The sequence below is a fragment of the Bombus fervidus genome, chromosome 5 (assembly GCF_041682495.2).
Source record: "Bombus fervidus isolate BK054 chromosome 5, iyBomFerv1, whole genome shotgun sequence".
Lineage (NCBI taxonomy): Eukaryota > Metazoa > Arthropoda > Insecta > Hymenoptera > Apidae > Bombus > Bombus fervidus.
The window spans coordinates 14,516,733-14,526,240 of record NC_091521.1 but is presented as its reverse complement, the minus strand read 5'-3'; the positions used below and the strand labels follow the sequence as shown (position 1 = coordinate 14,526,240).

The 9,508-nt window shown below is 40.0% G+C and overlaps 4 protein-coding genes across 4 annotated transcripts; all 4 read right to left on the bottom strand.

The window, feature by feature from the left end:
- Nucleotides 1-697: 697 nt before the first annotated feature.
- LOC141445765 (uncharacterized) lies at nt 698-1,450 on the bottom strand. Its single transcript, XM_074111723.1, has 3 exons — nt 1,237-1,450; nt 907-1,159; nt 698-847 (listed from the first exon to the last, which is right to left on the bottom strand). Exons 1-3 carry the CDS (start codon nt 1,258-1,260, stop codon nt 759-761), a joined length of 366 nt encoding a protein of 121 aa, XP_073967824.1. The 5' UTR covers nt 1,261-1,450; the 3' UTR covers nt 698-758.
- Nucleotides 1,451-2,466: 1,016 nt separating this feature from the next.
- On the bottom strand, nt 2,467-3,449 carry LOC139987337 (uncharacterized). Its single transcript, XM_072003486.1, has 2 exons — nt 3,378-3,449; nt 2,467-3,180 (listed from the first exon to the last, which is right to left on the bottom strand). The coding sequence occupies exons 1-2, from the start codon at nt 3,390-3,392 to the stop codon at nt 2,572-2,574; spliced, it is 624 nt and encodes a 207-aa protein (XP_071859587.1). The 5' UTR covers nt 3,393-3,449; the 3' UTR covers nt 2,467-2,571.
- A 1,004-nt stretch (nt 3,450-4,453) lies between these two features.
- LOC139987339 (uncharacterized) lies at nt 4,454-5,568 on the bottom strand. Its single transcript, XM_072003488.1, has 3 exons — nt 5,447-5,568; nt 5,022-5,303; nt 4,454-4,704 (listed from the first exon to the last, which is right to left on the bottom strand). Exons 1-3 carry the CDS (start codon nt 5,456-5,458, stop codon nt 4,561-4,563), a joined length of 438 nt encoding a protein of 145 aa, XP_071859589.1. The 5' UTR covers nt 5,459-5,568; the 3' UTR covers nt 4,454-4,560.
- A 1,726-nt stretch (nt 5,569-7,294) lies between these two features.
- On the bottom strand, nt 7,295-8,299 carry LOC139987338 (uncharacterized). The gene is made up of 4 exons (XM_072003487.1): nt 8,218-8,299; nt 7,864-7,990; nt 7,619-7,788; nt 7,295-7,507 (listed from the first exon to the last, which is right to left on the bottom strand). The coding sequence occupies exons 1-4, from the start codon at nt 8,227-8,229 to the stop codon at nt 7,367-7,369; spliced, it is 450 nt and encodes a 149-aa protein (XP_071859588.1). The 5' UTR covers nt 8,230-8,299; the 3' UTR covers nt 7,295-7,366.
- Nucleotides 8,300-9,508: the final 1,209 nt, after the last annotated feature.

Sequence of the window (9,508 nt, the reverse complement as noted above, 5' to 3'; positions counted from 1 at the left end):
GTCAAGTTCTTATATTAATAAGTATATATATTATATATATATTATATATTTATTATACATATTATAAGATATAAATGAGAAACGGATCACACAGGTCGAGCGTGTCGTGTGATTCGTCGATTTCAATATTTTTCGATTGTTAACGCTATTATTGAATTCTATCGTACCGGGTGCGTGAGGAAAGTGAGCGACTGTACGAGCGCGTGTATTTCATGCCTAATGCCAAAAGGAATTTGCCACCACCGTGACGATTCTTTCGCTATATTTTACTCCAAACAATGCTTTTACGGTCGGATATAGTCAATAGATTATACGCCAGTGGTGGTGTCACTGGTGTCATCCGCCGCGATTAGAGTATTAGCGTCCCAACTGTCGAATGATCTTGATTCATGATCGAGCAGGTACTCGTTTTTGGAGGATACGTTCATTTTCTCCTATCTCGAAGGAGTATCCTCGTATGTATGGTCCAAAGTCGTAACGTCATGAGCCAAAATAGTATTGTACATAAAAAAAAAAAAAGAAAATCGAACAAAAGAAGAGCCTAGCATAATAATTACCCCGTCGTTGTTTTCTTTCTAATAATGTTATTTACACAAATTATTATATTAACATATATTATCCTATATATCGTTCAATATATATTATATATATATTGAATATAAAGGAACAAGGAGAAATAAAGAGATTGCTAGCTCGATCCGTTTGCAGCATTAATTATATTCGATATACATCAGATCAACGTAAACTCGATAAAATTTTTATAACTGGTAATCGTAATTAATCGCATGATTAAATCGGTCATAATGCCGGGGAACAGCATCTCGTCCTCTAAATTCTTCGAATGGAACTGAAATACGAAAGATTTACTAATAACTTTGGAAATGATTAACAATACTCTCTCGTTACCTCTTGCAAGATGATGAACAAAATTTTCTCGGCCACCGATGGGAGTTCGATGATCGTAAAACTCGTTTCCTATACCTGCGTTCCCTTCATGCGCTCTATAGTTTCCAAAAAATGGCCCACCATCGTGGTTATTCGCTGACTCAATTTGATAATTACGATTCGGATAAATATCTTGAAAATTCGGAAAATGTGATTGCTCGGTTACTCTGGGTATTCTTGCCGATTCGCAAACGACAACGATCGCGAGACACAACTGCAACAGAGAAGACACGCTTCTAACGAATCAAATTTTATCCAAGTCACGAAACTAATATCACTCGTCTTACTTACGTAGTATCTCATACTGTATGTCATAGCGACGTCTTGGAACTATCCTACGATCTTCGACAGTTTTACTAAAGAATCTGCTTGTAAACATTCGTTTTATATGCGACATTGGCGAAGAATTTCGACAAACCGTGTAAATAAGAAAGTTGGAAAATTACACCCCCGTACGTTGTCGGTTACAAAAACCGCGCTGTGACTTGCGTAATAGGATTGCCCGTTGTGGCGAACGGGTGTGGAAATAGCAATTCTTCGAAATAATCGGGGATCGATTGGAAAGCTCGCCGCAACTGGCTCGTAATTAATTCCTTACTTAGACCAAGGCGAACATCGATCTGGCGCAATCGAACGGTCTAACAGAAGGCGCAGATATGACGGAACATGTCGTTTGCGTTGAATCGCGCAGCTTCTCCGTTTTCCGATGTAATTTATAATAATTAAAGAGGAACTCTGAATACATAGATGCAGTATATAATAGGAATACAGTAAACTACCATAAAGGGAGATAACAACTTTGACGGTATACTGCGCCTAATTTGTAATATCGCCGACGAAATTAGTAGAAAACGAGTTTCATTGCGTGTAACGAATTCCAAAGTTTGTTTGTCGAAACCCGGTGTCTACCGATCGATGAAGGAGCAAAAGCAGATAATACGCGATCTTAAGAGCAATGATAATGCTATTCGGTTTGCCGGAATAATCGAGGAAACTTTCATGAGAAAATGAGTTTCCACGGGTCGACGGATTAAGATCTCGAGAAAGGTAATCTCAGTACGGGAGATATCTGCAGACTCCCGTAATCCCGTGTTGCAGAAAGGACGTTGGTCTGTTATGAAATTCTAGGTCAGCATCGTACCGGCGAATGAAAAGGTTGGCAAAGTTTTGCGAAAATTAGCCGGCTATCGAAACTTTACGTTTGAAACAGGTCTACATGGTGTAGGGCGAGGGTTTAAGCTTTTAACGAGTTTCAATCGGGTCGTAGTCGAGTTAAGAGCTCTTATTTCGCGATATTGAAGAAGAGTTGCCGCTGGGATTACGAAATGGCTGGAAAGGGGAAAGTTGGAGGACGAACGGATAGGGTGAGCACATTCAACAGCAAGATTGATAGTTCCTTCGTTTTTATTGTACAATTTGCGAAACGGATATTTCGCTAAATTACGCTTCACTACGCTGATATTTATGGCAGGTTAAGGCTATCGCGACATGATCGTTTCAATGGGCGAAGAGTTTCTCGGAAACGCCGAATTATCTTCCGATTTTCCGGAACGTTCTCAAAAGACCTAAGCGATCGATCGACTCGATCGTTGCAATCGCACCGTGACATTTGTCCATGAATTTTTCTTAAGGGCAGTACGGTTTTATGGGCGACTGGTAAATAGGCTGGGTATGAACGATGGGTTGTTCGAGCTTCACCAAATTGATCTGTGGCGCCGGGATCTGTACCACTTTCGGCTGATGGTACTGAATGGGATATGAAATCTGAGGCTTCTGAATCACTTGAGTAATCGGTAGTTCGTATTTCTTCAAGTACACCTTAGGTGCCTGATACATCAATTTCTGATACATAGGCGCGTAATAGATGGGTTTTTGATAGATTGGCGCATACGAGATCATTGGTTTCTGATAGATCGGGTAAATCACTTTTTGTTGAACGATCGGCTTTACGATTACCGGGGCTGGTTTCACAACGACCGGTGGTGGAGATGGTTTCACGTAGGTGATCATCGGTTTCGGAATGTACTGTATCGGCGCTGGTTGCACGTACGGTTTCACGTAAATTTGCGGTGGCGGCGAGTACGAGATAGGATGCGAGTAAGTCGGAGGGCACGGGTTATAATACGACTCCCTTTTCATAGCCGCTTTGTCTTCCATCATGCCATCCGGCATGTGCATGTGCATGTCCACTGCGGTTTCCGAGCGGACGCTTGACAGCCATATCAGGCACGGTATCTGGAGATCACATAAATATTTTAGAATGTACAAGTACCTCGAAACGTTAGAAACTCGTTTATCATTTCTTTATCCCGTACATGAAAGAACAACTATATACGTGCTATTCTGTTCCTAAATTGAGATGTAACGATCAGTGACTATCACGAAATTGAAAAAGTGGAAAGTGTCGTGGTTTCTTCTGTCTGTTTGCTTACCAGCAATCTGAACATGATTTCAGTGTCGGTTGAACGATCTTCTCGATAAACGTCGGTACTAAAGTCCCGGGCAAAACTAAAAGCGCGCTGTGCGTGGCCCCTGGTTTTATAAACTTTTGCTACACTTAAGCAGGGCAAGTTTCTTGCGGACCCAAGACGAATGTGATTCCCTTAAGCGGCGTAAAAAGCGGTCGACAGCCAAGCCTATGACGCAAGTGGTCGCGCCCCGGTATTTCCTGAATAAATTCTGCACCTCGGGCGAACAGCCCTGTTATGTCGCTGTCGTTAGGTTGGCGTTCGTCATTTACCACACCGTCGCCAGTCATTGGCTGGTTTGTGATTCGAGAAAACCGGAGGGCAAGCCTCGTAACACATTGCATCGCTCCGGGTATTGCCTACAGAAATTCGCAAAAAGGTAAAACAGTTTGTTCGGCTGAAATATATCCTACGGTTTTATCCACAGAGTGTATATATATATGTGTGTCTCCGTTTTCATCATAGTGACAGTAAATTACGTTCGTGATTGATTTGTGATTTCGAACTATGTATCGTTCAAGACGCATAATGCCTCGTGAATAGATTCATGGTAGCTAATTACTATTGATTCGAACGCGGAAAGTACTCGCCAGGTTCGTATCGTTAAGACCGATAAAATTACAACGGGGTAGAGATCATCGTAAAATGGTCGATCGTTACTTACTTTTTCTTACTTACTTCGGGCCAGAGAGTAATTATTTTGTTAGAATCTCAGCAGCAATTAAGTTAAAAGAACTCTCTCGACTAGGAGGTAGTCTCCGCATTGATAAAATCATTGTCATACCTTTACCGACCTGGTTGAGAAATACTGTGAAACAAGAAAAAGCTAACGTATAGAGTTATTTATTTAGGTGGTTAGTGTTACTTCGACCGTACGTTACTTACTAAACTACACGCTTTCGAAACTTTCCAATTGCACCGATGAATCGATGTTCTATCGAAGGGAGAGGAACGATTTTAACGATATTATGAAAACAAAAACAATTTATTTAAACAGTACAAAAATAGTTTAATTACAACAACAGTGAGCTATGTACAAGTGTCATAATGTCAAGAAACTAAAATTTTCGATTTGGTGTGCATACATAAATACGTATATATATATTTTTTCCTAATCGTTTGAACTTTGAAAAGACGACTCTCAAGATCAGTGCTTCCAACCGTGTCCCTTGCTTTGATGATGGAATACGTGTTTGTAGACAGGTACGTGGACCGGGTATGGTTTCGGAACAGGCACCGGGAAGTGCTTTTCAACTGTCACTGGATATGGCCTCTCAACAACGTACGGTACCTGCGCGATATTAACATTCTAGTAATTCCTATACGTTCGAATTGCAATAGCTATGTACGTGCAACGAGGTCAGAGCGTAAGTAATATCACGTTAAATTTCATGAGAATGAAATTATATTTACATTTCATAACAATAATATATTGGAATAATTAAACAGCGCGGTCGTATCTCTAACGATAATTATTGTAACTGTTTTGCGAGGAATAATATTGATATTTGTTTTTGCTCTTCATATTCGTACAATGCTCGAGCATTTCTACCAACCATTAAACAATTAAATGTAATATAAAACAAAAAATTTTGCGTTCCATCGTACCTTTTTTTCCACTACATAGGGCTCAGGTTTTTCTACTGGAATTTCAACGTGCTTGACTACTTCTACTGGCACTGGATGCGGCACTGGAACTTCGACTTGATACGGTTGCGGAATAGGGACTTTAATTTGTTGCGGAATTGGAACTGGAACTGGATGTGGAATTGGTATAGCGTATTTTTTGTAAATGGGGATTTCCACGGGTTTCGATGTCTCATGATAGGTGGAACTGCCATGATCCTCTTCGTAGGAGGCACATACTAAGGTAATTAAAGCGGCGAATACCTATAATCAATAATCGTGCTTGTTAATTAAGATACAGATACAGATTAAGAAAATAGTAGTTTGACGCTTGACATCTTGACAGTGCAACGAAAATAATTCAACGATGAGATGGTTAGCAGAAAAGTCGATGGTAAGAAACTTACTAGAGTTCTCATGATTTCCACACCAGAGCGAATCCTCAGCAACCTGTCGTGTTAACTCGCCACGATCACTTTGATGCTTTCAAAGTCATGGCCAAGTGCTTATATACCAACGTCACTTTCTCCCTTCTCTTTATTACGTTTACTCTTTCTGCTCGTCGCAGAGTACTATCTCTATGATTGTCTGCACAGATATATCACATTTGTATATGGCTGAATTAAGTTCTTCCTGTTATTTGCATACCATACAATTTTTTCTATTCCAGCTATGGAAGTTTTGGGGGAGAAAAATCGAACTCGTCATATTGAAGATCTAAATTAATCGAGATTGTTGCCTCGTGCGTTTTTATCCGGTCAATTATTAAACGAGCAAGCGGAAGATATTTAAAGAATTTTCAGATACCGATTCCAAGGATAGCAAACGCAGTCGCACTTTCGATTTTCATCATTTATGGAAATAACGATACATTGTTCGCGGACAAATAGTTACAGTGAAAGGAAACTCCTTGTCTCGATTAGATTCCGCGATATCGAGTACAGTTGAATATTTATCTGTTCCAATCTGTTTCTCTTATCGATAAAGACAGTAAACGATAAATTTTTGGCGATCGCGTTACGTTTAAATATAGCAGTCTTTGTAGTAAACAACCGAGAATGAGGTTAGTCAACCAAGACAAATACAACTCGGTCATGGTCTAGTTCGCACGCTTAATAATTTGTAAATTACTGTCAGACGATCGAGTAGCATAGATCGAGATGGTGCACCATGTAATTTACAAAGAACTTTTTTCGTTATAATTTTTACGGAGAGAGTGCGCTTGAGAGGGGAATACGCTTCGTTCCTCCAGGGATTAATCAGAGTACAATTATGTGAATCTTAACGGAGCGGGATTTCTCTAATCCTAGGGCATTAAGATCAGTGTCAGACAACACCTGTAACCTATCATTTATGTCTATATATATATATATATATATATCGTACCTAGGGTAATTGTGTAATGTATCGAATCTCCATCGATCATTCCGGTGCATGTAAATCAAATAAATCAAACTTTCGAATAGAGCGTCACGTTCTCATCTCTCTACAGCTGCACACGTCTAACTAGCGAGTGAAAACGAGAGTCTAGCAAATTTCATGCATTGCCCATGGCGTAAATTGTAAAAGGGTGTAAAATAGAATAGAGATATTTATTAGTAATACAAATCGCTGTGAGAAGGAGGTAGCTAACCTGGGGTGTGGTCATGGGAGAGAAGCTGTCTGGAAGAATCGAATTGTACACGATACTCTCTGTATCAGCGAGCGGAATAGTGAAAGTGTATCCCAAGTAAAAGTGGTTTTGCACCACGATGTAGGAACGCGTCTGTTGTCGGGCTCATTATGGCGAATCAAGATCGCACAGGATTCCTATCGGTGACTGGTTGGTTTCTAGTAGATTCGTAACACCGGATGACGAAGAAACGAAACTTATGGTTACGTGTTTCCTTTTTATTCTTTGTGTAGCCGCGAACAGGAAGAGACGAACGAACTATCGCTTTACCGAGATCGCTACCTGCGAGATCATTGCTGCAGTTCAACTTCATTGCTGTACATTTAACAGGCCGATTCGATCGACAGGAATTAAACAAAAAAGAAATGGTATTTTTCAAATAGGCTTTATTAACAAGCACGCATTAATCGATAGAAAAGGAAAACTTAACAAGTGTATAAAATTCGTAACAAAAATATTGGCAACATTAACATCAGTGTTGAGATCCGAATATCGTGTCTCTTTTTCTTGACATTTGTTTCACAGTAATCCAAACGATGAACAGTATGTTCGTTGAATTAAATAAGTTTAGATATCAGGTGACAAGAAGCTCTCCCGTAAAACGATCAGTCGCAGGAAGAACAATTCCCAAGTGTTCAGTAGCGAGCGAATCAGTCTAGTGCCATCCTTTGCCCTTTGAAGTGTAATGGAATACGTGCTTGTAAACTGGCACATGAACTGGATACGGCTTTGCGACTGGAATGGGAAATTTCTTTTCGACGTACACTGGATACGGCTTCTCCACCACAAAAGGTATCTAGATGGACACGATTACATATGATATAGTGACACGTGATACAGTTATTGCGATACGAAGTTTTACAACGGTGACTTCACCATTGTTCGATAATTAGATACATTTACTTACGTGTTTTTCTACGATAACAGGCTCTGGCTTTTCGATAGGGATTTCGACGTGTTTCACGACTTCCACTGGATAGGGGTGTGGAATTTCAACGGGAACTTGTTGAGGTTGAGGAATCGGTATTTCTATCTTTTGAGGAATTTCGACTGGTACAGGATGAGGGATTGGAATTGCTGTAATTACACAACGAGCAAATATTATTGTACCTTGAAAGATCCTTAGGTTTTTACATGTGTATAGATATTTACCATATTTTTTGTAAATTGGGATTTCTACTGGCTTCGTCTTTTCCTCGTAGGTGGAGCTTCCATGGTCTTCTTCGATGTGGCCCGCAGAAACGATCCCGGCGATCACCGCCAGACCAAATAGAGCAATCTACAAACATTCGATTGATAATCATCGATTCTGCGTATCGATACGTTACGGTCTTATAATCTCCGTTCTCATTTAGCCGTTAATCGAATCAAAGAACATATCAGGTAATTAGGCTTAATTTTTCTGTCGGTGATACATTTACGTTTTCGATCAATTTGAGGAAATTACTATTACATAATTCATCTATCATCTTTCAAGTTTTTATGCAGTTGCTGTATAAATCTTACAATTTGGTTCATAGTTGTAGGTTTCCCGAAAAGGTGTTTATCGTTAAAGCACAAAACGTTGAGTGTCTACGGCAATGGAATACCGAGCTTATATACTAACATCGATTCCACCACCTTTCACTGATTTCATGCACTACAGTTCCGACCCTTTCCAGGATATATCAAACTACATCTTACCATCGACCAACCTTCGCAACTCTATACACCGCCAATGAGTATGAAAGGTTCTTGTTTTATTTTTCACGCGGCTCATTGACCGTTCTCCGTCTATGACTGGCCGGAAGTTAAGATTACGTGTATTTACGGACGCGGGAAGTGCACAGCGTAAAAGTATCCCATCGTTGGTATTACGCTTTCTTTTTAATGGATAATATTGCGCTTGAATGAAAAAAGCGTGTCGGTAGTTTTCTTACAAGCAAATATTTATACGTTATAACTGTCAACGATGAGACAAAGTATCATAATCCCGACTCGATGATTTACGAACTGGACAAGTAATATTTATTAGCAGTTACAATTTCGAATAGAATCAGCATTAGAAACACGAAAATTAAGCACCTGCATGTAGAAAAATCGTATCTGATGACTTGCGGCGCAACGATCGGTGAAGCGGAAAATCAAACCCGACTCCCGATGCAACCGCAAGACGGTCGCTACGCTTACCGGAAGCGAATGCCTGGTGCGATCAAGAAAATTTCCAGAGATGATTCGAATGGGCTCGATGAGCAACGTGGAGAGAACGCTTCATTATGTATTTAAGATGAAATATTTGAAACGGTTGTCGCGATGAAGCTCGTTAAATATTTATAGGCATAAATTATACTCGTTTCCTTGGAACGATCTAGCCTGTGCCATGTTGTTCAAAATTCGATTTCTTTTTTTATGTCAATCGACAAATCTGAAATATACCGGAAGTGAAGGTGAGGAACGATCTCTTGTGCAAAGGTACTCGAAGCGGATCAAAGTTTTCGGACCGACAAAATGAAAGTCCAAACGCGTTCGCTATGTGAAAGGAATCTTAGTGAAAAAACCGATCGGACACGCCGATCTTTGTTCCTGTAAAAGTAAATTTCTGTTTTATCATAGAGTTGAGATAGGCAGATCAGAAAGAGGCGGGAGCAGAAAGTGTGTCTGTTGCTCTCTTCGTTTTATACTTTTCGCTACGCCCAAGAGAAATGCCAAAACATTTTTAATTCGCTTTTCGTTGCAATCGTTAATGTCTCATCGTTCGACGTGCATATTAAACACGTATATTAATCCCAGATTCATAGGGATAAGAGAGATTAAGATA

What these genes read in the sequence shown, in the direction of transcription:
- LOC139987339 (XM_072003488.1), bottom strand. An exon ending in CCTATGTAGTGGAAAAAAAG is followed by an intron (nt 4,705 to 5,021) that starts GTACGATGGAAC and finishes AATATCGCGCAG; the next exon opens with GTACCGTACGTTGTTGAGAG.
- LOC141445765 (XM_074111723.1), bottom strand. Translation starts at nt 1,260, where the DNA reads ATGACATACAGTATGAGATACTAC. An exon ending in CATACAGTATGAGATACTAC is followed by an intron (nt 1,160 to 1,236) that starts GTAAGTAAGACG and finishes TCTCTGTTGCAG; the next exon opens with TTGTGTCTCGCGATCGTTGT. An exon ending in TGTTCATCATCTTGCAAGAG is followed by an intron (nt 848 to 906) that starts GTAACGAGAGAG and finishes TTCGTATTTCAG; the next exon opens with TTCCATTCGAAGAATTTAGA.
- LOC139987338 (XM_072003487.1), bottom strand. An exon ending in CCCAATTTACAAAAAATATG is followed by an intron (nt 7,789 to 7,863) that starts GTAAATATCTAT and finishes GTGTAATTACAG; the next exon opens with CAATTCCAATCCCTCATCCT. An exon ending in CTGTTATCGTAGAAAAACAC is followed by an intron (nt 7,508 to 7,618) that starts GTAAGTAAATGT and finishes GTGTCCATCTAG; the next exon opens with ATACCTTTTGTGGTGGAGAA.